This window comes from Lodderomyces beijingensis (assembly GCF_963989305.1).
Source record: "Lodderomyces beijingensis strain CBS 14171 genome assembly, chromosome: 2".
Taxonomy (NCBI): domain Eukaryota; kingdom Fungi; phylum Ascomycota; class Pichiomycetes; order Serinales; family Debaryomycetaceae; genus Lodderomyces; species Lodderomyces beijingensis.
This window is the reverse complement of record NC_089971.1, coordinates 1,350,726-1,376,498: the sequence shown is the minus strand read 5'-3', so window position 1 is coordinate 1,376,498 and position 25,773 is coordinate 1,350,726. Positions and strand designations below refer to the sequence as shown.

The 25,773-nt window shown below is 43.6% G+C and overlaps 5 protein-coding genes across 5 annotated transcripts; 4 read left to right on the top strand and 1 right to left on the bottom strand. All coding sequences in view use genetic code 12, as the record gives it.

The window, feature by feature from the left end:
• Window positions 1–1,411: 1,411 nt before the first annotated feature.
• LODBEIA_P17290 (uncharacterized protein) lies at window positions 1,412–4,300 on the top strand (the record flags this gene model as incomplete). Its single annotated transcript, XM_066971649.1, has 1 exon — window positions 1,412–4,300. One exon carries the CDS (start codon window positions 1,412–1,414, stop codon window positions 4,298–4,300), a length of 2,889 nt encoding a protein of 962 aa, XP_066828667.1.
• Window positions 4,301–5,124: 824 nt separating this feature from the next.
• LODBEIA_P17280 (uncharacterized protein) lies at window positions 5,125–6,303 on the top strand (the record flags this gene model as incomplete). Its single annotated transcript, XM_066971648.1, has 1 exon — window positions 5,125–6,303. The coding sequence occupies one exon, from the start codon at window positions 5,125–5,127 to the stop codon at window positions 6,301–6,303; it is 1,179 nt and encodes a 392-aa protein (XP_066828666.1).
• Window positions 6,304–6,917: 614 nt separating this feature from the next.
• LODBEIA_P17270 (uncharacterized protein) lies at window positions 6,918–9,044 on the bottom strand (the record flags this gene model as incomplete). The annotated part of the gene is made up of 1 exon (XM_066971647.1): window positions 6,918–9,044. One exon carries the CDS (start codon window positions 9,042–9,044, stop codon window positions 6,918–6,920), a length of 2,127 nt encoding a protein of 708 aa, XP_066828665.1.
• Window positions 9,045–16,833: 7,789 nt separating this feature from the next.
• LODBEIA_P17260 (uncharacterized protein) lies at window positions 16,834–18,747 on the top strand (the record flags this gene model as incomplete). Its single annotated transcript, XM_066971646.1, has 1 exon — window positions 16,834–18,747. One exon carries the CDS (start codon window positions 16,834–16,836, stop codon window positions 18,745–18,747), a length of 1,914 nt encoding a protein of 637 aa, XP_066828664.1.
• Window positions 18,748–24,188: 5,441 nt separating this feature from the next.
• LODBEIA_P17250 (uncharacterized protein) lies at window positions 24,189–25,724 on the top strand (the record flags this gene model as incomplete). The annotated part of the gene is made up of 1 exon (XM_066971645.1): window positions 24,189–25,724. The coding sequence occupies one exon, from the start codon at window positions 24,189–24,191 to the stop codon at window positions 25,722–25,724; it is 1,536 nt and encodes a 511-aa protein (XP_066828663.1).
• Between the last annotated feature and the right edge of the window lie 49 nt (window positions 25,725–25,773).

The following is a 25,773-nucleotide window of genomic DNA, read 5'->3' as shown; positions in this document are numbered from 1 at the left end:
GTTTTATCTTCAGCGTTTGCCCTGTTATTGTTGCCTGTAACTGGAGCTACAGCCTAGGGTGGATAATTATTCCTCTCGATTTCCCAGCCCTCTTGATAATAATCTCTGCTGAAAAGAAAAAAAAAAAAAACGAAAAACAAGAAAGAAAAGAAAAAAAAAGGCTCCATATACCGAGGCTCTCTACTCTGTTGAATGACTAGAACCTTAGACTGATTGGAAAAGAGGGGGGGGTACATGTAGAAAGGAGACTGTGTTGATTTTAGCGGATTTTGGTGACAATGACGATGGAGGCTGTTGCCCATCGATTACGATATAATTTAGTATTATCTTCACCCTCACCCTCTCTCTTGTGGGTGTGTGCAAGCAAATTGCCTGGCCTTCTCTTTTCTTCTGCTATTTTCCCGTCACACGGCACATGGTAGCGCCCGGGTTTTTTCCTTTTTTCACCTGACGCCAACCGTTGCGACACCACCTGGTAGCGCGCGCCAGCAGAAAAAAGAAATTCACACTCACCAAAAACCCACCCACTCTCCGTTGAAGTCAGTCACACACTGGGCCGGGTCACCACTTACTCCCTTCAGCGGAGTGTCTCTCAATGTCTCATTTTCAGTGTCGCAAATTCCCGCCATGATAATTTTTTATTTTGCCACCAGCTGCATTGGCTACAACTCCTACTACTACTGCCGTTGCCACTACTGCCCACTGGCAGTGACTCTACTCGGCTCACGACACACCCTCTCGCTATCTCTGCTCTCACTGACCCGTCTCAGCTTCCAGCTTTCTGCTTACTGCTCCCATAGGCTCCAATTGGCCCCAATCCACAATCTAACCCAAAGTCAGCCACTTTTACACCGTATACCCACACCCTCACACCCCTTCCCGCTCCTCTCGGCGACAAATCTCCCGAATCTCCAGCATAACTTATAACTCCATATTTCTCCCATCTACCTTCCCCAAAAAGTTCTCCATCGATATATTCCGCAATATCTACAACAAAAACCCACAACTGCAACTGCACTACTGCTACAAGTACCACCCACTAGTATCAGATACAGCGACAAAGAAACAAAGAAAGGAGGTTTTAATTTTTTTTTTTTTTTTTTTTTTTACAACACTTTCAAAATTTTTTTGCCTTTTTTTTAATTAACTCACTCCAATCTTCCAACAACTCCAACACCCTAAAAAACTACTCGATACTCCCCGTTCAAACACCCAGAGAGCTTACATCTACATCTACGTCTGATACACTTGCCATCACTCATCCTGTTGTTTCTTCTTCTTCTTCTCTATTCAAATTCAAACCTTTTCTTTTTTTTTTTTCCTTTTTTGCTAGCAAAGTTCATTTTTGACAACCATCACTTTTAGCAGCAACAACTAGTTTGAAGGCAACAGGGACTTTTCTTTTCTCTAAATGTTTTCGGAAGACCACCATCACCATCATCGTCATTGCCATCATCAGCAGCAACAGCAGCAGCAGCAGCAGCAACAAACTCAAGCTCAAGCTCAGGCTCAGACTCAGACTCAAATGGCTCAACAACAACAACAGCAGCAGCAGCAGCAGCAACAACAACAACAACAAGAACAGGTGTCTTTGTCGTCGCCATCATCACAGCCACTGGCTTCTACTACGACGACTACTACTTTAGCTACTGCTTCAGCTGCTGCTTCAGCTACAGCGTTAGCTTCAGCTTCAGCTTCAGCGTCAGCGTCAGCATCCAACCAACGGGAAGGATCCACTGTTACTGCGTCCAGGGTCGAAGAGCTGGACCCTACAACGGATCCTCGTCTTCACCACCACCACCACCACATTCACATCCACAAGCACCCCCATTTTAAACAGCCACACCACTGCCAGCACCACCAGCACCACGCACCACAACCGATGATGATGCAGCCCACGGCAACCTCCCAGTTTAGACAGGTTTGCTTCAACCCCATGACGAGTCAAAAGACACACCAAAACACAGTGATAACGCCCTCGTCGACACCTTCAAACACAGTCCAGGTGTCTCCAACGTCCCATTCCCCGCTGGAACTCTCCACCACCACCACCAATGGGAGCCAAAAACGCTTATCTTCTTCATCAACAGATTGTAGCAAAAGGCTAAGATTAGACACCGGACACCACTTGGCTACCGCTATTCCCTCCGAAGACGTCGAAATGACTGTTGCTACTACCACTTGCTCTCCTTCTTCGTCATCAAGCTCAGCAACACCGGCAAATACATCAACTACAATAACAAATACACACCAAAACCCAACTATAATCACCACCACCACCACCACCAATACTCCAACACCAACAAATAGTGCTTCTGCCACTGCCACTAGCACAACAGCAGGAACCACCACCCTACCACCACAGACCAACATCTCCAAAACACCCAAATTCATTCGTAAATTTAGGTCCCGGTCATTACCGATTATCCATTTCAGCAACCCAAACTCGGCCATTTTCCCCAGTATAAGGAAAAAGCAAAACCTTTACCAACCAAATACTGCAACTTTATCCAAAAAGGAAGCTGCTGCTGCTGCTGCTGCCTCCGCCGCTGCCGCCGCTGCTGCAACTTCATCATCATCATCATCTTCTTCTTCGCATTCCTTATCCAATGCATCAGCCAATGTTCCTCCTTTACCACCAATCAATTTGCAATCACTCAAGGAAATTGACCTTCACGAAATTCTCAAAAACCCTCAACTACGCCACGATATCTTGTTTGACCCGCAATTACAATTTAGACCCAACTTGGATGGCGAACGTGGCAAGAGAAAGAAATCAATCATTGACAAGTATTGGATGGAAATTCAAAAAGAATGTCAGCAGTTTTTCAACCAGGAGACCAAACGGGAAATCAAGATTAATCGATTACCTATATTATTCACCACCCTCCGAGACATTCTCTTGTCGCTTCTTCCAACAAAAGATCGCCAGCAAGTAAATGAAATCTTGGATATCGAATTATTGGTGCAACAATTGAAACATGGCTCATTTGATTTTGTTGATATGAGCAGGTGGTTGGGCGATGTCTTTAAACTGCACTGTGCCCCAATGAGAGACTCATGGGTATTGGAAATGAACCAAAAATTTATCGATGCAGCAACTTACAATAGCGTTTCCTATTTGGTTGGCGGCTTGCGCATGATTTTCCAAATCTTGGAAGCCATGAAGTTGGATGTTGCCAACCACCAGATTAGAATCCTTCGACCTGTGCTCATTGAGACTGCAGTTGAGTTTGAGCGTGACTACTTTCAAACGTTGATCAACCACCACAAGATCAACATTAACGATTCCCTCAATTGGTTCTACAAGAAGCTCATCAAGAAGAGATCTGAAGCAAATGAAGAATCGATGGAGATTGACGAATATACACTTAAACCAATGATTATCAGCTCCATCACCGATTTGTTGAGTTGCCGTCAAATGGCCACCGAGTTCCCACTGACGTTGACTTTTGACCACACGAGGCTAGTCTTGCTCCGAGCAGATGTTCGTCAATTGGTGTGTGTTCAATTGTGCGTCTTTCTCTACAAGCAGCAAGTGGTTAACTCCAAGTCCTCCACGAGTTTGCTTACCCCAGCCAATATCGCCAAAGTCCAACAAGAGATTCTTGCAATTGTTACTGACGATAACGGCAACATCAAGTGGACCAAAAACATCAATGCCATCTCATTGCAATTGGTCAAGAACTTGTACCCTGCATCAGCTGTTCCCGTCAACCTCCCACAATCATTGATTGATTTTAACCACAATTGGCTAATGAAACACATTCAACCAAACTCACAAGTTTACGGGTTGATGGAAATCAAGATTTTCAAAGAGTTGATTTCAGAAATACTCAAGATTATCGAGTCTGACGAATTTGAAAAGGAAGCAGCTAATAGCAGCTCGTTGCAGTCTACTATTTCAGCCAATGGTACCGCTGTTGCTACTACAGCTACAACATCGGCATCATCATCAGCGGCAGCAGCACCTCAACCTCCAACGGAAATGAAGAATATTGCTCAAAGAATAGCAACATTGGTGAAGTTCCATTGGAACGTGTTTGGTGCTTACTACTTTGATTACATCAAATCTCAATTCACCAAACTCCAGTTGAAGCAGCAGCAGGAAAAGGAGAGGCAATCACTCAACAAGGCAGGTGATACCGATAGCATCCTCACCATTGACTCGCAAGATGACTCTGACCCAACTTCAACTTCAACCGAGACTAGAACCGCCCAAGTCAATGCACATAGACCATCAAACGAAGGCGAAAGCAATATTGAAAGTGCCTCTGCTCCACTAAGCATGCTTTCGTGAATAAGCTTTTCCCGCTTACACTCAAGCTCACGCTTAACCAACAATTTTATGACACGAGAGAGACTCAAATTGGGGATCTCCAATAATAACGACTTACATCTGTTTCCAACAGGCCAATTTTTTTTTTATATATATATATGTTGACAACCTATTATTTTCGATATGACAACAAGTATTTTCATAAGTGGTGGTGCATTAGAGATTATTTTATACGTCCTTACGTTTATTATACACGTTTTTTTTTGAACTGACTTGATGTGAAGTTGAAATTCATGTGTATGGGTTGAATGTGTGTAGGTTGTAGACCTCTTGGTTTCTCTGGGTGGAGGTTTCATTGCAGCACGTGAAAAATATCAAACAAACAAACTAACATACAAAATTGAAAACACGACAATCTCATATATATGCCATGGGCTCTGATCGTAAATAGGAAACGTTTACACCAACCACACCAATTTCCAATCTCCAATCCCGGTCGCAGTCGCAGGTGACGCAACCTTGACACTGGCGTATATTTTGAGGTATACGTGCATATACGGTGGCACATTGGCTGCCTTTTGCTGAAAGACCAAGGTGTTTTTCAAAAGCTGAACAGGGTTGGGATAGAGTACACGTTACTGATCGGTTTGGCCAATATTCAACCAATTCGGAGATTAAATTTTTGAGGTCAAAAGCAGACTTGTCATCCATCCCTTCAACTAGCATAACAACTTTACAAACTCCACTTGAAAATACCACCAGCAAAAAGAGGGATATTTTCCTTTAGCACATTCTGTTCTATCAACACCAGATTCAAAAACACACTCTCCCCCAAGAGCTTCGCGATGTTGAAAGAACTATTCCTAATAGCAGTATCACCAATAACGCTAACCTATTCCCTAATCCACTTGATAGTGTACAATACAATCTACCTCCCACTAATATACCTTGTATCGATATGCGTCTTGATACCAGCTAAGCTCCCATTGAAGCCCATCTCGTATTTGCTCGAGTTGGACTCGACCACGTCGCCCCATTTGTTGGCATCGCCCTTGAGTCCCTACTCGAATATGCCATACGACACAGAATGGATCATTAACCAATTTGAAATGTTTTTGAGCACCACTTTCCATTTTTTGATGTGTTCAGTATACATTGGCTTGGGGATCGGGTTAATCACGGGGTTGAATCTAACTTTGATCAGCTGGTTCTTGACGTTGCTGTCTGTTGAAAGCGATGTGGTTATTCCTCGCGTCAAGGTTAAGTTTGAGGAAAAAAATAATGATGGCGAGGTGAAGGAGACAACTGACAAGAATGCTGATTTCGATCTCGATCTCGATGAGATGGAACGCAAGGAGATGCAGCGCAAGGCGAAGTTTGCATATTTGGAGCTGTTGAGACGTAAAGAGCAGGAGCAACTAGCGAAGATTATGCAATTGAAGAATGAAAATAGGGAAAGTAGGGAGAGTAGGGAGAGTACGTGGAAGACACACGATTTGAATGAATCGAGAAGCAGTGCCGCTGCTGCTGCTGCTGCTGCTGCTGGAGGAGGAGGAGGAGGTGGTGGAGCTGAACCGACACTGCTAGATGAATACGATTACGAAGATGAAGAAGTCTTTGTTTACCCTACACCCAAATCGGATTTTGAACTCGATAGCACTATTGAAGGGTTGAGGAATCGAGTTAAGCGGGAGAAGAAAAGGCACCATCAACATCAAGGTGGTACCCCCGCGCTGACTATCAAAGCTAGTAGTGTTAGTCCCCAAAGCAAGTCCAAGTTAAAGGTGAAACTGCAACAACAACACCAACATCAGCAACCTCGTCGCGCTGTGAGCTTTGATCTCCAGGATCAAGCCAAGGCTCCGAAAATTGAAGAAGTGGGAGATACGCTGGTGGAAGCTACCGAGGTCAGCGGCAGTCATTTATCGATGGGGCGGCAACAGGCGGGCTCTGGTGTCACTGTTTCTGAAGCTAGCAGCGTTGCTGATGAATATGAAGCTGAGGTAAAGGAAGAAGGCAGATGAATGATGATGATGATGATGATGATGATGATTGAGTAGGTGAAGTAAAGAAATCACGATTCTAAGTAATTATACGAAAGATGAGTTTGATACGTTGCAGTTAGTGGTGAAACAACTGATGCGCCTCTTTACATTACTCTCCTAGTTCTCGAAATTAAAGTGTATGATATGAATGAGTCCGCGAACACACGATGATATGTTGTAGAGAGTATACTCAATCACACCCCATAGCTGGTGCTGCTTTTCGCAGCCTTATAAAAAAAAAAAAAGAAAAAGAAAAAAAAAGCCGCTGATTACCACTTAAAACAGTGTTCCAATAACGATCACCTTGATATCTCCTAGCTCACGACTATTAAGTTCGAAAAACGTTTAGTACATTGAGACTTAATTGCAACTTAAGTGCTTGCCAAATCAGCTGTTCTCTTTTGTTTTTTTTTGGCAGTTGTTTGATTGTAAAGACTTGCGTCCTCCACAGTACTCTACTTTTTACCAAGATGTCGATCATTACCCCTGCATTCTATAACTATCTAAAACCGTAATGAAATCTATAAACTATTGAAAAAAAACAAAAAACAAAAAGGAAACGCAAATTGAACTGAAAGTCAGGTTGGATGTTTTTACGATTTCTTGCAATTTATGGTATTATCGGAGTAGAAATTGATGAAGCAGTTGTTGTCGTTAAAACACTGGTCGCTCACTTTGCCATCTCCCCCCGTGCAATTAGGCGTGAATGGACTCAATCTATACTTCATATCGGTGTATTTTTGACTGAAAGCAACGTCACTCGTGTTCCACAATCGCTGAGCCACGAAATTATGCCAAAATGTGCCATTCAACGGGGCATCCGTGGGCCAGTCCTTGTTTGTATCGTAAAAGTCCCGAGCACTATACTCCATTTGCCATTGCGCCTCCTCGCCTCCGTTATTGAAAGTGAGATTCAATTGCGTATAGTGGTTGTACGCATTGATAATGTTGAAGCTCTCATGTTCCACCTCGTACCACTTGAACGAAGGGTTGAAATTGGTAAAGGGGGAAACTGACTGCGCGATCCAGGCCATGTTGACAACCTCGGAAGCGACGCCATCGGCAGCAGTGGTGTTGCTAGAGTACAAGATGGAAAACTCGTCGCGGTGGGTGTGGCCGTAAAACAAGCTGGCAATGGTATACGGCGAGAACCGCTCGACGATCTTGCCAAAGATTCGCGATTGTATGGGCAAGACGTCATCGTTACCCGGTGGAACATGGGCCATTATCCAGACTCTTTGCCCCTTGGCTTCTGATTCCAGCAATTCGTCAATGAGAAACTTCCAGTTGCCAAACAAGTCACCCTCGGTCGACTGGTTGATATAAGTCCACAAGTTCGCCACGTAGTAGGTGTTTGAGTTCAATGCAATGATCTTCAAGCCCCTATTGGTGACATACGAAAAGCCCGTGTAGTGCTGCTTCAATTCCGTGGCGTTTTTCTCGTCAAACCAGTCATTGTTGATCCACAAATCCACCATCTCGTCAATGTTGTACTGGTACTCGTTTTGGCGGTCATACTTGAGAGGAGCCACTTGGGCGTAGGGCCATGCGTCATGATTGCCTAGAGATGGCATGATGGGGATGTTCCCCAAATAGTTTTTAATCAAGTTGAAACCTTTAATTTCTTCCTGCTTGGTGGTGTTGGGTCCAATGTGGGAGCCTGCATGGTTGACCATGTCTCCCGTGAATAAGAGGAGCTCGAAATTTTTCAGCTCGTGCAACTTGGCAACCTCGAGCAAGGAGCTGTTCACCAATAGCTCGGGCGAGTCGCTGAGGTAGCCACCAAATGGCGTAGCAGGAGCATTCACGTAGTTGTATCCTCGATATCTGGGGAAATCGTAATAGTCCCCTTTGATGTAGGTTGAGTTTTCGTACCTTGCATCGGGGTAAAACGAGAAATTAAAAGTATCAATGCTTGGGTCTATGTTTTTGTAATATGTGGTGAAATTGTAGTCACTACCAGGAAGGTCTTTGCTGAACGAGTAAGGTTCACCACATGGACTCTCAGTGCAATTGGATTCGGCTCCAACGTGGTAATCTTGAATGTGGAAATCGGAGATATGGGCCACATTGAACCGTTCACTGTTGTTCTTGTACGTGGGCGGGTTGTCATATTTGGGGTCCTTCGCGGGCCACCAGCTCAGCAAGTTGAAAAGTTGTTCGACATCGGGCGTTTGCGGTAAACCGCAAGTTCCATATCTATAGAAACAATAATACTCCATATCCAATTCGCTGGAAAGGTTGAAATTCTTGATGACATTTAGGAAATCGTTGTCGTAGAAACTGACACCTGACGTGGACGTGACTCCGGAATTGTACTTGTCATCAAACGCTTCATGATTGCTCAGGTCAGTCGAAATGAAAAACTCGGCAAATTGGCACATTGAGACGCTTTTTTCTTGAACGCAGTCCTTGTATAGGAGCAATGTCACCAAGTGTTCCTGTGTTGGGTAGGTTTCCACCAAATACTTTGCATATTTCAACCTATTGACGCACTTGTCGCACCAGTACCCCGTAGCATCGGTCAAGTTCTTGATGTGCACATTGATGAAATCTGTTTCCTCTGGTGACAAATTCTGGTAAATCTGCTCAGCAGCTCCTAGGTCTCCTCTCTTGGAGAGACGTTGCAGCTGAAGAGAGCTGTGCCCCGGGATTGTATGGGCTGTAACGGCTGCAAACAGGGTCACCAAAACTGATAGCAAAACGTTTGCAAAAAGCATTACCTCTTATTTCTATTCGCTCAAGTGGTGAGAACTGGTTGCAACTGGCTCAAGGAACATGGTGGGGTATCGCGAAAGGGACGACGAGGGGCCTCCTACACCCTTTTATAAAGACCCGCTGGCGAATTTTTATTTCGTTTTCAACTCATCAAAGGGCGAAGCAGGGTAAGAACACACCCAGAGTCCAGAGTTAGGGCCCACGAAATTTACACGTGGCGCGTGGAACGCGTTTTCCACTCTGTGCTCATTTAATGTGGCTTGGATCAGAGTGTGTGAAGGCAGGCAAGTCAGACAGTCAGGCACAACCAGCAACACTAACACCTCAAGGGAGGGGGGGGCGAGGTCGATGTTCCCGCTTTCAACCACAAAATTGGCAAAAATAGTAATTTGAAAACAATAGCATGTCCTGCTTATCAACAAAAGTTCAAGATTGATCGCCTCTCTTCCTGTAGGTAATTAACTTCTTCCAGGGCTCAAAAGTCGCTGCCAACTTCTATCTGGTGAAAATTTTGCTGCTGTAGTTGTAGTTGTCTCAGCTGTGATTCAACCCACCAGTGTATGGAAAAAGAGACCAAACCGAAGCAAAAGGAGGATCTGGTTTGGCCGTAAGCCCCCCCTTTCACCTGCCCTTTGGCGTTGAAATCAAAGTGGAAATGGAACTGGAACTGGAAAAAAACGAGGTTTTGCAGCAGGTTTCTCGTTTAATTAATGGACGTGGATCTTTTCTACAGGCAGTGTCTTACTGGGGGAAGAAAAAGGGAGCAGGGGGGGGCCCACTATGGATCAATCGGGTTAAGTTGTCGAGCCTCTTGCGCTCCCCCTCCTTTCAGTTCGCTTATAATAGCCTCGCATGTATCTGCCAACGTCTATGCGGAAGACGTTTGTGTGGTGGGTATTATCCGGTCAAGCTTGTCCCTCATCTCTGGCCAGACGTCAACTTCCATCCAGCTGTACATCTTTTTCTGTTTTTGGGTGTATGGCTCCGTGGAGTGGCAAGTTCACGGGTCGTTTTTTTTTCGTTCTTTTTGGTGAGTTCCGTTTTCTATTCTTTTCCTTTGTCCATGGAAGCCACGCGTGCCGTACCACACAAACTGCAGTTCATGCAATGGAAGCCCGGTAAAGAGAAAGCCTCTTGGCTGAAGCAGAACTACTCCACGGCTTTCTCTCCTGAATAGGGGCTAGCCAAGACTCTAGCACGCGGTTTGCGCCCACGGCTCCGGGGCGAAGAAAACACTCTTGCAAACCTTTAGAATGGAATGCTGGATGTTTAGCAGATGCGACCCGAGGCTGAGAGTACTTCAAATAAGCCAGTTGTCTCAGGCTTCGCATTGGGCAGTATGAGCCCTTGCAAGGAGCAGGTTCCCTAACAAACAGTTGGAAATTGCTTCTAATTTTAGGCTGGGGCTTATCTTCGATCTGGTTCAAACAAGGTAAAAAAAAAAACACCCTAAACCACCTTGGAGTCACCAGCGCGGTGCAATTTGGGAAAATCGGCACTAGTGTTTTAAGCAGCGCATCCTCGTCTACTCAGAAGAACCGAATAACTAAAAGACAACTGGGTTGATAGTATTTTGATATTAGCAGGGGAGTAACATTTCAACAAAGTCGTCGATTCCCGTAAAATCTTGGGCTTGGGGTTGAATGCACCACGAAGCGCATTTCATGTTCATAGATTTATGCTTTTTTTCTTTATGTTTCCTTTTTTTTGACTGAAAGCAAATACTAGTAGTGTTCGATAATGGCTTGGCTATAAAGGGTTATGCCAGAAAGTACCATAAAACAGAGCATCAGCCATTTCCCCAGAATGGGTTAAAGTCTATGCGTTGGCGTTGAAAATAGATCTCAACAGCAGTCACATTGTTGATGCACGAAATAGATGAAATGATCCCGAGGTGTGTGTATCCATAAAGCAAGCTAGCAAATTTATAAATGGCGAGAGTTTTTTTTCCCAAAACAGTGGGACATTGGAGAGGTGTTCAGCAGAAATTCTGAGACCAATTTGATGACCTATTCGGTGATGAAGGTGGAACCGGTTAAACAGGAAAGACTTGCTTGAAATGGTGTTGCATGCTATCATTTCAAGATGGCACCACCACCAGTAAAACAGAAAAAAAAAATGCTTTCGTTAATGAGGTATACGCAAGTGGAATGAACTCGCTCGCTGTTGTCTCGACTTGTTCCGGGCAGTAATATTGCAGGATCAAATTGGACTTAATCAGACTATAAGCGTGTTCCTTTAGCGGAGATTTTGAGAGAACAAGTTCATGTTTGCAAGGCAGTAACAATTAAAAATGGTGGAATTTTGACTGTCGTGGGGCCGGAACACTTTTTGCTATACGAAACCACCAATGGACGTCCTCACTTCTTTTGCCCCTAATGTCTGCCTTTGTTACAACTCTGCCTAGCAGCATCTGTAATCTTTTTGATTGCGAGCTTTCTGGGATTATCCCCTGTTGTCTTTGAACGAATTGAAGCTGCGATATATTTTGCTGTGGTTTGAAAATACAGTTTTCTGAAAGTCGCAACTTATCCATTTCCACTTTAGGATTCGCTTAGGGTGCAACCCCGTGGTATTGGCTACCCTGCTTTTGTTTTAGTTAAATATTTCAAGAAAAGAAAATCAAACACAGGGAAGAGCATTGGCGGATTAAGAAACGGGTGATGGAGCCATAAAAAGCCTAGATAACATCCACCAAGTGAAAATCTCATCCCGAGGCTATAAATTATGCGAAACGGCATTTAGAAATATGCCACTTACCTGGTTCTTTGACCGAGTGGAGGGTCTTCAATGGTTTTTGAAAACTAACCTCGGGACCCTCACAAACCCCCCCCCCCCCCCTCCTATATCTGAGTCGTTTGTTTTTTTTCCTTGTTCTCCTTTGTGAAGCCCGTTGCATGATGATTTGAGAAGAAGTTGTGGGGTCGTCGCGGTTGGAAAATTAAAAAGTCTGGATTCTGATTTTCAACTTGCAACAACTCCGATGGCCCCGCAGAAAAACGCCGCGATGCGAACAAAAACTTGCTCAAGACCTTGGTTGTGTGTTTGTATACCTGTGTGGGACGTTTACGTCGACATCTTTGCTGCTCCCCAGATCCTTGACACCGCATCTGACTGATTTGCAAAAAATGCACACGCATGTCGAGCAGTCGTCGTAATGAGAACTTGTTGTTTGTATCTCTTTTGCGGCTGCAAAATATCTCTCTCTCATTCCAGCAATATCGGCTTAGCACATCAGGCAGCTTCGCACGGCAAGCAAATAGAGCACAATATAAATGAAGGGTTTCAATCTGAGCAAAAAATTCGCCGCGCGGTTAAGATAAGGAATCGATATCAACTCCTTTCGTTTGTTAGGGTGTGTAATTTTAAGGGTCAACGTTTCTCTCTCGCCAATTGATGAAGAGCGCCGTATCCTCACATCACCTCCCCCCCCCCCGATCAAACTTTTTCAACACCTGTTGTGTCGAGGCCATCGTAACTGCAAAGCCGCCTAAACGGTCTTTTCATTTTCCTCAAGTTGGAACTGAACATCATCGTCATCATCGCCATCAGGCACTCAAGATCTTCATAACGTTGGAAGCGTAGAGCTAGTGCAACAGCGAGCCATTGAGCCCTATAACTGGTGTTGAAATTAGAACGTAGAAAAAGATCGGAAGAGTGCCGTCTAAAATTGTTGCTTGACGGGTTTTTTTAGACGGTCTAAGTTTTGCATGGGCCGCCAGATCCTCGGTTGAAGTAGGGGGAAGACCGATGTGCTATCGGACTTGGTTCCTCACTAGTTCTGGCTTCGGACAGTCGGAAACCAAGTCGAAAAGAGCTATTTGTGTGTATCATATTTGCAAGAGAAGGGGGTGGAACGGAGTTGGAGATGGAGGAGGGGGGCATCGCGTATATGCAAAAGAGATTAAACTATCGAGACTCTTTGCATCGTGTAACTGTAAGTCAAGGTTCCTGTTCTCCCAGTAAATAAAATAAAAAAGCATCGACAATGAAGTAAACAATTGGGCTTTGAACTGCGCAGATCAGGGTAAGGTGAAGACTTGCACTTGATCTTGCTTCGTGAGATCGTTCAATACAAACACATTCAGTCTCCAAACCACACATCTCATTGCTCTCTCTTTTCCAATGTCATCAAACGTGGGGCCCGAAAGAAGAGCGTTAGGGAAGAGGAGGGGACATGAGTGATGACATCGAGATGGACCAACTTTTTCTTTTCCTAAGTGAGCCGCGTCTGGTCATCATTTAAGAATTAAAAGTTAAACGTGCTATTCAATATGCTCGGTATATACCCTGGTTACCGATTGTTTTGATCTATATACACATTTTGATTTCCTGGCGCAAGTTTTTAGGCCAGCGGACAAGTCTCAGTGCTAATTTGGCGATGTTTTTTTTTTTTTAAAAGACTTGCTTTGAAAAATCAAAAAAATTTAGAAAGAGAGCGAAATTGTCATGGCTGTGCCTGCGGCAAGTAGCTGTAACCAAGATAAATAAGAACGTTTTCAAGAAAAAAAAAAGAGGGATTAAGCGAGTAACCTTAAGCGGGACTCCTCTGATGGTTGGGGAATTTTTATTTGAAACTTGTGACCAAGGGTCGAAGCCAAGCTGCAATTGAGGGGCGGAACTTTCCTTACGAAGGAATGCGGCGATTCAGAGTGGCATGTAAGTCACAGTCGCCGTGGTTTACCCCATAGAAAATCACAAATATGTATGTAGCACGAAGCTTGGCCTTTCTTGAGGTTTCCACTCAATATCCAGCACCCGGATTATAGCAAAAAAATGAGAAGTGAGCCATTTATCGTTGATGTACTCAAGCGGTGTTTGTGATTGTTTGCTCTTCCCTCATCGTGATACCCCCTTAAATGCTCTAAAAAAACATTTGGCCCACATTTTTAGTCTTTTGCTCGTGGGGGATTTAGCCCACGGTTTAAGACCGAAATGCACGCGTAAGATCAAAGTTTATATCGATGACGTATCACCACCCTGCGTCAGTTTCTAGCTTTGGACGCAGATCGCATCTCGATCAGCTCGACTAGTTCTAGCAGCTCTAGAGCCATTTTCAAAGAAAGAAAGGACTAAAAAAAAAAAGCGGAAAAAGAATAGAGTCGCGTTCCTTGAGACCTCGAGCTATACTCAACTTTGGAGCCTGAGTCCAGAAGCACACAGAGGTACTTCCTCACACTGGCCTCCGATTCAGCCCTGCCCTGGCATCCTGGTATCAAATTATCGAAACAAAATCTTCATTACTCTCAATCGTAAAAAGAAAAATCCTGCACTCGCCTAGAACGGCGGCTATTTTCCCTGCTTGCTACATTAGCGTAGTGCCTTAGCCTTTTGCCCAGCTGGCATTTTCGATGAGGCAAGTGCTTGCCCACAAGCAGCAAAAGAGCACGGCACAAAAGACACACGCTGAATAGAAATTTGGACAAGTCAGAGTATCTAGCAACGTCGAATCCCAACCGAGCCGAAACCCAGCTCAGCTCAGCTCAGCTCAGCCCCCACCCCCCCACGGATCAGCTCAGTTCCAGTCCAACTGAAATTCGGCCTCCCATTATGACACATCGCTCACAGCTAACAAGAAACAACCACACACGAAGTAATTACGTGGCTCGCCCTTTGGCAGTGACGTTGACAGGTTGTCTTCATTCGCCTCAAAAATCTATCCAAGGCTATGCGAGGCCTAAATTCAGAGTGGATAGTAGGAAATTTGATTGTGCATTGCAAAGAAATTATTTTTTTTTTAAAAAAATGGAACTTTTTCAACTTTATCTGCCCTATGTGGAGAAGGAAGCTCGAGGCAGTTCAATTCATTTGGTCGCGCTGTTCTCAAACGAAGAAACCGGGATACTTTCGTCGTATCTGTAAAGATGAAAGAAAGTTTCTGGCGAACAGAAAAACCTTATGTATTGGCGATTATTTCGCCAGTAGATTTTGCTTGAGGTATTTTCTAAATGTGGGATCGGCACAACAGTGTGTGTAGGCACAAACATATACACATACACACACGCATGCACATATACAATCACTCACGCAGATACACAATCGGTATGGTTTTTTTCAACACAATGTTTTCTTTTCTTGTTGTTGTTGTTGTTGTTGTTGCCCAGTAGAACGTAGCATATGCTTAACATGGGAAACGTGCCGTTGCAGTGTGATAATTGTAAAAGTGTGAAAATTTTCATCACCAAAGAGAGATAACATTGTTGCTGGAGAGGCATGCACAGCAGCCCGCTTCTGCCAGATATGTTTTTCGGTAATGTACCAGGTCCAGGGCATTTGAAAAGAAGAGGGTGGGGAGGAGTGAGAATGACCCAAATTGGCTCCACTTTGGTCTTTAATCTTTTTTTTTCTTTTTTCAAAACTACCTTCACTCCCTTCCCCCCTGAAGAGATAGAACACGACGCGACCAACTCACAAATGACACTCAGAAGCAATCCCCAGCTTTCAAACGAGTGCAAATGCCGCTGGCATTGATACGTGTAACATTTGTTGCACCCTCATCGAGAGAGTTGAACAGAGAGAGAGAAAAAACCCCCCTCTAAGACTAAACTGGCTTTGTGTCAAAACCAAACTCTAATTACCGAAATTCAATTTCAGATTCAGGTTTTTTTTTTCTTTTTTTTTTTTTTTTTTTTTTTTTTTGGCCCAAGACGGTCTCCTCGATTCCTGGTTCTTCACACACACACTTTTTTTTACTTTCACACAAGATCTATTTGGCTTTCTCTTTGGATAATCTACTGGACAACCAGATAGCGTAAACAGAATACTAGCCTTTAGCTTCAGAGTCTACATTGGCAAGAAGAAGATCGAGCTGGTGATACAAAAGAGAAGCTCACTTTGCACGTTTCCAGAATCTCCACCCGCCCCCTTCCTCTTTTCTGCAGTTATAAATACCAAGGGACTTTTCCTCCCCTTCTTGAGAGGCTGTAGTTGTTTGAACTCCCACTATATTACAAACACTGAGGAAAGCTGAAGAATTTGTTAGATATCTGCTGCTGCTGCGGGTGCTACACATTTGATTTGATTAACTCCACTTGCTAACTCACTTGCTTTGCTTCTGTCTACTGTGCTGTTCAGTCATTTACCGAGCACAACGTTTCACTTTGCCACAGTCCGCTTTTTTTTCCCACGTTCATAAGATAGACAAGGTTCAGTTTGCGTGAAGGTCTAATTTCATCTACTAAAGAAAAGCCTATTACTCTAGCCACCACACCTCGGTTACACCGCAGAATAAGGTAAAGTTTTTGTTGAAGGTGTTTACCTCGAGTATTTGAAAAGATAAGGTGTTAAGAAAAGTCAAGAACGTGATATTTTGATTTTGCAACACCATTTAAAGAGAGTTGCTATTGCCTTTTGCATTTATTGACTTGTATTTTGGTTCAGATCTCAGTGCCCTTCACGCCACGCCCCTCTCGCACAGTCGCTGCACATTCTCGCCTAAAACCGTGCTCACACTTCCGTGGGCCTTGATCAAAATATTCCAAAACAAAAGCCGGGACATTGACACTTGCTGGGATTCGAGTATCCTACGAATTTTTCCAACGACCAATTGACAGTAACTTTCAAAATTATTTCGTACTTGTACGCCCTGGTTCAGCTGATTCACATTTATATTTTTTTTGTTGTTGCTGCTGCTGCTGCACATTTCCCTCATTAGAACACTTTTTGCAACCTTTTTTTATCCGTTCACGGCATTTCTCCGTCGAATTCCACAGAAGGGGAGGGAAAATTATCAAACGGCTGAAACTTAGTTTCTAAAGTTTTTTTTTACAAGCAACCACTATACCAGGAGAAATGCAACAGTCGACGTTGCAATCACCATTGATGTCTTTTCCCAACCAAAGTGAGAAGAGAAACTCCGTTTGCTCCTTGTCAAAGTTATCTGAAGTAGCTGCTGCAGAATTTGGATTTGAAGAGCTGATGCCGCCGCAAACTGGAGCTGGAACTGCAAGTAGAAAGAGATCGCTGCTATCCATGACTTCCGATCTGAGCAATATTCTTGCCGAATCAGTTGAGATGAAGAAATCGGACTCTGCTCTGGGTACCAATGTTAAGCCGCAAATTACATTTATCCATAGGCTATACAACATGTTGTACGACGACTCGATCTCGCACTTGATTTGGTGGGATGAACACCGGGAAACATTTCACATCAATGCCTCAGACGAGTTTACTTCCGTCTTGGCCAAGTATTTCAAGCACAGCAACGAACAATCGTTTATTAGACAGTTGAATATGTACGGTTTCCACAAGATCAGCGACAGCTCAACGGACAAGAAAAACCCCAAAAGCTCAAAATTGTGGGAGTTTAAACATTCTCAGGGACAGTTTAAGAAAGGCGGTTGGGATGCCTTGAGTTCGGTAAGAAGAAGAAGTACCAAGAACCTCAATGCTCAGCGTGAAGTGGTCAACTTGAAACCGGTGCCGTTTGTTACCACTATTGCAAGTGCTCATTCATCCTCAGCGTCAAACTCGCCATCGGGAGACTCTTCGTCGTTGCCTACTCCAATCAACGACCTTAGCGTGTCACCCACAAGCGAATCACAGTCTTCATACTTTGCTCCAAGACTATTACAACCGCCACCACCACTACCAGCTGCACCTCCAGCAGCACCTCCAGCAGCATCTCCAGCAGCACCTCCAGCTGTAGCACCTCCAGCACCACCAACAGCACCACAACTGGCTGCTCAACTTTATCCTAATAATGTCAGTGCTCCAATGACCCCTTCAGCTTCGATTAATGTCCAACCCCCTTTGCCTGGAAATTGGCAACACCCTCAACAACAGCAACAACAACAGCAGCAACAACGTTTGCCGCAGACATTTTTACCCGCACCGCCATTGCAAGAGCCCTGCAGACAACAACCAAGACATTCAATGGATTACACTTTTAGACCTTCGATTCCAACACTCTCTTCGTCGCTTCTCAATGTCAATAAATTGACAATTCAATCAGCGCCAGATGATGTTTTCCAGCTTCGACAAGAAGTATCGCGTCTCAAGGGCAAACTTTGCCACTTGCAGAATTTGCAACAGCAACAATCTAGAGATATGATGACACTTTTGGATATCGTCGATGACATCTCGTCTCCAACGTTGTCTGCTGAGAGATTCAAACGGATCCAGCTCTTGAAGAGCACCATCACCAATAGAAATCTACAAGTTGAAATGTACACAATAAGTCAAAGCACACCAAGCTCCCCACAATCGCAATACCATCTTTCGCCACGGCCCAGAACTACACATGGAGTCATTGACCAACAACAGCAACAGCAACAGCAGATAATACGAAAAAGACAAGATTCATCGTGTAGTCCGCTCAGAAAGGACAGCACTTGGGCGGCAACAGGTGCTGCACAGTCACAGTCACAACCACAACCGCAACCACGCCATTACGAGCTTCAGCAACCAAATTTATCGAGAGCTCACTCGCTCCCACTTCTGGCTAGGCCATACTTACAACTAAGCAGAACCTCCTCATTGAACGAGTCGAAATTGCGCGTTGGTGTCATGCAGAATTACCATTCCAACTTGGTCATCTGCAGACGTGGCAGCAGCAGCAATTCGAGTCAGAGTGGGTTTGGCACTGGCATGTCTACGAGATTACCAAGCGTTTTCGAGTTGGATCTGAACTTGGTGCGCTTCCCGCCCATGCTGCATCCTGCCACGGAACTGCAACCAAATTTGAAGAAGTTAAAATTGAGTTGAAAGAAAGGTAGGAGAAAAAAAAAGGACACGATGCGTATGGATTGACGACTATGATGATTATGGTGATTATGAAAAGTTTATTTTTTTTTGGTTTAAAGAGGGTGAGAATTTTCCAGCATTTAGTTTCAAATGAATTGTATTAGCTACTTTTCGTTGTAGTAGATCCCCCCCTTTCTTCTGGTAACCACTGTGAAGAGGTGTACTGAAAAGCCCACCTGGGTCTGGGCCGAGGCTTGTTCCACGTAGGCGTAATTAAATCGCAAAAATTATATCGATGGCTTTGGTTGACGATTCCAAAGCATGGACTAAAAAAAAAGAAAAGCAAGTCAATTCATCAAAGAATAATTTTGGAGTTTAGATCACTTCGGCAAAGGCACGTTTGGTACTCGACGGCACTGAGCTTCGGCTGCCAAATTGGATTGTCGGTAGCAACTGACAAGGGTACAACCATGAAACTCGTTCGTGTTCGTACTCAAAAATTGCAAGGATCGACAGCTAGCTCCGTCACGGACACCCAAACATCCAAAGCTCAACCCTTGCCCAAGCTTACCAAAAACTTGCTCAAGCGTTGTCTGAGTGAAAAAATAACAACTGAAAAAGAAAAAAAAAAAGAACATCCGTATCAGTACGTCGTCTGCCGTCACTCACAGAGGCACAACTGGGTTCCGTAACGCCAGAACAATGACCAATTCTTTCCAGTGCTTTGCAGATATGAGGCACGAGCCACTGAAAAAAAAAAAGAAAACCGTCGCCAGATTGGATGGAAAGCTAATTTCAGCAGAAATCCAAAACACACCTTCATCGACTCAAGTGGCATGTGAAAGTGGCATCTTTCTCGAGAAAGACTGAAACGTATATGCACTATTCTTTAAATACTAACTGCATCTGACGCTCTTCAGACATTTCCCAAGCCACTGTCGCTAAGCCACGAACCCCTTCATTCTGCCCCACTCTGCCCCTCTGCCACTCTCCCGGGACGGCTTTCGTAGTCAGAATCTTCCGGTTACCAATCAATATTCGGTAACTCTGCAGTTTAAACTTTTTTCAGCTCGGACACTGACCCTTGAATTGGAGTGCATCAAAAAATGTGCAACTGCTGTCGTGATCGGCAAAACGTAACCCTACATATTCTTTGCTCTGCGCTCTGTACGGTGATTAAAATGTTTTTGCAGTCAAATATTTTTGCACACAGACAGAAGCAAGTAAAATATAGAGGTAATAAATGTAGAGGTAATAAATGTAGCGATGATATATCTGGAGAAGTGATGTTTGGAGAAGGGATCCCTTGAAATTGATTGGGTTTTTTTCACTATTGAGGAAAAAGTCACTGGACTTTGTAATTGCTGGAGAAAAACAATGCAAGCAGGTCTCACTCTGTCCCTGCTTGATAAAGTGAGCTGCGGTCACTTTATATCTCTGTTGCCAGCAAGCACCACATGAGATTCGCGATTATTTGACAACAGCGTGGCCCTGGGAAAACGGAAATGGAAATAGGTTTTAACTTCAGCGGAAGTCACTAATGAGCTCCCTGGGCAATGCATTTGACATTCCTTGGTTGAGGATGAGGGATTAGAAAGGGGGGGGGGGGGGGAAGGATGAAAGAAGGGTGAGTTTGGGGGACATTGCATATTCCTCGGTAGAACAAACTCACCGACTCAAAAGAACAAAAGCCTAAAATACAAAAACCAAAAAAATAAACAAACATGTGGGTGGCTCAGGCGTGTTTTGGACGACAAGTTTGTGAAAACAGTGCTTTATCTCTCCAACAATTGGGGTACGTTTGATAACACCGTTGCTAAGTCCTCGCATCTTGCGTTGATGACAACAAATAAAAACATCACAGAGGCTACATGGGAGTCAATATATCAAAAGTCATTTATTGAGGCAAATAGCTACACTTATGAGTGAGAAGAATGAGCAAATAAATAAAAAAGGTGCCAATTAATCGTGTATCGTGAGGAATATTATGTTTTGATAATTATGGTGACAAGTTCATATGTAACTAGTATCTAATCTGATATGAAAAGCTCTCCAAGCTCAAGCTCGCGTAATAATCTGTCAAACTCTTTTCCCTATTGAAAAAAGAATCAGTAATAATAGATCGAGCGCTATGTTAGATAGGGCTTTGGCTCAGGCTTTTGTCCTTGTTTAGTCAATTGTTTTGTTTAATTTGGTTCTTGTTGTTGATGGGGGGTTCCCTACTTTTTTGATTCTTAGTCCTGACCCTGACGTAAACAGTCTCCCAGAACCTCAAATCATGTTTAGGTTTGTATGTCGATGATCCCTTTCGTTCCCTCCACGTTGAATGCGCGGCTGTTAGTAGTAGTATCCGTAAAAGAACACAAAACCATTTTTGTCCGTAGCACCCTCCTTTCGATTAAGCGGCGTTTTTTTGATGCTGCATAAGCTGCAAAAAAATTGTTTTTATCATGATTGGTCTTGGTGCCTGATGCTTAAGCGGCTGCGCATTCGTCGCCGACCTACGAAGAGAGAAAAAAGGCTTATTAAGCCACTATCTCAATGATGATATTTTCAGTGCTTGCTCTAGTTTTACGCATAGTAGATTCATCTAGTCGTATTTGCAAATAGCCCTCGTTTGAGAAGCAGTGCGTTTCTTGTTGACTCGGCAGTGGCTAAATTGGACCTTGGTCTACATATGTACTCGACACGAATGCAACACTAAGGGGGTTTGATTTGAGAACTTCAAACAGACTTGCAGAAACCGTCGAGTCCTGTTTCGATTCCTGGAAACAAAAAAAAGCAGAAACATTTGACATCAACTCGTCCACTTTATTCTTTTCTTCTTTTCCAACTCTAATTTGAAAAAAAAAAAACATGCTCTCGTGAACCTTAAAAAAAAATAAAGGAAATGTCATCGATTTTTTGAAATTATTATATTTTGATGCATCTGAACGGAAGGGGATACTCTGCAGACAATTTTTATTTGCAGTTTTTTGGAGGTTATCTTACATTCGTTTTCATCAATTAGCAACCCAATTTAGTTTCTGCATCTACTTTTGAGATTCCCTTTCAGATGCCAGATGAATGTCAGGGAGTGTCTATACACTTGCTGTTGCTGATAAATGCTGGTGATATGAATTTTTCTGAAATGTATTAGATGAAACTGTCGGTGCATGCTTTTCTGGGGACCGCCACCTCGGAATCATGGAGTAGAAAAAAAAAATCAAGGTCACTCTCAACAATACGGTTTCCAATAGACTTTATTGAATAGTTGAGTAGGCTGGATGGGCGGACCTTGCAAATAAAAAGGAGGAGGAGCAAGAAAGGAAGCAGGGAACGGATGCTGGGACGAATGCAAATAACCGACTCGCGGGTAAATGGTATAATTTGCCCCCCTCATAATTTTTCTTCGCAGCTGTTCAAATGGCCTTTCCATTTTCTACGCTGCACCAATTCTTTCACATTCTGATCGTCAAATTGATGCTCATAGAGGAAGTTTAAGTGTTCTACCTCTTTCTCAATCTAGTAAGCTTTAGTCTTAATCTACCAAGTAGATCAAGAGCTATCAGTCCAGAACTCTAAAAGAAAAAAAAATGCGCTTAATTCTGTGTAAATTTCAAACTTTAAAATCGATGCCATTTTAAGTCTACTCGTCGATACGCCATAAATTCTTGCAAGCGTCGGTCAGTCCCTTTTTCCTTTTTGCTTAACTCATTTTTAGTCATCGTATCTGTATCAAAGATGAGCATCTGTCTAACTAATCACCTCTAAGTTGAGCCTTGCCTAGTTTTTTTTTCACCTCAGCCAAAAAACTCTTGATCTTCTCCATTGCAAAAAAAAAAAAAAACCAGTTTCGGCGGTGTTTTTACAGAGTACTTAAGCAGCGACATTTCCGTATTGGCGGGCCAATCCAGATTCTGCTAAATCCCCTGTGTCAATCAACTACGTCGCCAATTCGACAAAAAAAGTGTGTTCTGCAAGAAACACATACCCACCTGGGTCACTTTTTCAGATAAAGCAAAAAAAAGAACAAAGAAGTAACAAATAAAAAAAAAAAGAAAAAAGAAAGCTGAAATTTATTTTGTTTTCAGCAAATTATTGGGGACAACAAAGTAGAGCAAAGCACTTGAGCCTTGCATTTGCAGATCTGAACAATAAAGTTCTCAATAGACCTACAAACTACCAACTTTTCAACAATTCAGCACTCGTCCACTCATCCACAGGGAACAATTGCAGCCTTCCTCCTTCACCTTTTCCTCCTCCTTCTCGTGCTCGGAAGCGGCTAGTCAATACGATTCCTTCCTAACGAACACAAGCTCCAGCTAAAAAAGATTTAGACTTGAAGCAAAGTGCTTTGTTTCTGCTAGTCTTAGCTTCAATTGAGTTTTACTTCAAGTGTGCGCCACCGGAAATTTAATTATCCTTAAATCCATACCTTTCGTCTCAGAATCTAGTGCTACGAAAGCGTTCAAGGCAGTAACCATTTTTCCGACTCCGTAATTCCAACGCACAAGGGTTGTCGCAAGGAAAAACGCAAGATCCGGATTGCCCAAAGCACAGAGCCATTACGACCTCAGTAAGCCACATATCCAACAGTGTCCAAAACCCCACGCATTTTCCATCGCATCAAATCGAAGGTGAAGGTTTTTTTTTTCTTTACTTTCCTTTCCCTCATTTGTTCAAGTTCGGGCTGTGGCGGTTAAGAATCTTTCCATAGGGAAGGCGAAGACGCAGTTTAAGAAGGTAGGCATATTTCTTGGTTTAATCTTTTTTTTAAGAGATCTGACATAGACAGCAGGTTTCACTGATTGCGGGTAATAAACTCCAGTGTGTGCTCGTTGGAAGCTTCTATTTCAAGGTTTGCAAACTTCAAACTTTTCAAAGTAAAGAAGCATCATTAGAGAACCACTAGCTACAAACCAACACACGAGCGAGACAAATTAGAGTAACGGCCCACAGAAACGTTTAGCCTCAAAAAGCTTAAAACTTTCTTCGTTCCTTGGGAAGAAACTTCTTCCGATATCACCTCGATTGGAACCAAGTCAAGAAAATCAGTTCACCCACCATCAAACGTTTCTCCCTTTATCTACGGTGACCTGTGCTAAGTCATAGTTCATTATTTTTTTACAAGCTGTCCCATTCTTAATTGATTCCCACGTTGTACGCCCCCCTCCCCCCATTTGCTAGAGACAGCGTCCAGACCCTTCTTTTTTTTTTTTTTGTTTTGAAGCAAAGTAAAGACTTTTGACACATTTTCTTCAATGGAGAAGAAAAACATTACATATTTCACCCCCCTAAGGAGTTTTCATTTTTTTTTGTTGATCAGCGAGGCGCACATACAAAACATATTTCCGAAGCTTTCGAGATATATAAGACCCCATTTGGAATCGAAGGTTTTCCAGTTATCAACCAGACAACAACAACCACCACAACAACAATCAGAGATCCTAATCACTGTAAATAATACTAACATGACTACCATGGAAACAGCATCGTCGTTCAGCTGCAGAGTTGGTCCTAGATTTACCGGCAATTTAGCCGTGTTGTGTGATGTTGCTGCTTCAGGAACCACTGTGAATGTTGCAACTGGAAACCAGGCTCAAGGTGCTGGCTCACTTGCAATTGAGTCCATTGGATTCTGCTCAACTCCCATGCTGCGCTCAGACAACTTCATTCCTGTTTCCGAGGATGTCACCACTACCACCACCACCACCACCACCAACGCCTACACTGACATCGCTACCACTACTGCTGCTACCACCACCACCACGGCTAAACCACAAATCACATTCGTTCACAAATTATACCGCATGTTGCATGACAATTCCGTCTGCCACGTCATTTGGTGGAACGAAGACGGCGAAACTTTCCACATCCAGGCAGATGAAGAGCTCACTGCGGTATTGGGCAAATACTTTAAACACAGCAACGAACAGTCGTTCATTAGACAATTGAACATGTACGGGTTCCACAAGATTAATGAGAAAAAACGCGACAAGTCAACCAAGAAGAACAACAAGCTTTGGGATTTCAGACATTCAAAAAGACAGTTTAAAAAGGGCACTGATGAGGCTACTTTGTTTTCAATCAAGAGAAGGTCGACAAAGAACCTCAACTTGCAAAGAGAAGTGATTACGTTGGACACAATTCCAGCTGCTACCACTGCTGTTGCTGCTCCCGCTCTCGCTACCACTACTGCTGCTGCTGCTGCACCACAAACTGACACCGTCCAAGTACCAACCCCAGTTTCCGTAATCATTTCAACTCCAGGAGAAAACACTACAACAGAGCAAGGGTACTTTGGCCCCAAGTGCCAAATAGTCAAAACTCCAACTGCAACCCCGAAATCGTCGGTGTCTCCCTTGTCTCAGTTGCCAAGATTACCATTGCCACACGCAGGACAAACTCAAATATTGCCAGGGGTTGAGAACTTGACACCCCCAAATTTGAAATCCTTCAAGAGAAGAAGATCCTCATCAATCTTCTCCTGCAGCCCATCAACTCCCATGACTCCAACAACTCCACTTCTCCAATATACCCCTTGTTGCCAACAACAACAACAACAACAACATCAACAACAACCATGTGAGGCTTTGAGATCTGAAATCACATCACTCAAGCAAGAGTACAACACTCTATTCGCTCAATACCTGCAACAATCAACCTACTTCAAGACGGTATTGGACAAAATAGACAACTTCTCCTTCCCTTCCTCAACTTCAACGCAGATGCAAAGATCCGAGTCTAAATTAGAATCATTCATTTGCCCCCTTACAAAACAACCACATCACCCTAGACTCGTGGTGCCTAAATTGAATAGCTGCATTCAAGTGCCAACTCCGTTATCCAGCAGAGCACCTTCATTAGCTTCATTATGCGAAGGAGGTAAACTACATGCAGGCAAGTCGAGCACTAGTGGGTGTGGAGCTGAATCCAAGTTGAACTTGGGCTTGGATTCGAGCTTGACGAGATTACCTCCTATGCACTACCCAATTAAAAAGGCTAGATTGGCCTAGGTTTGGGTTCTGGCTCCTAGCTCTTCAACTGAGCTAAAGTCTATTTATT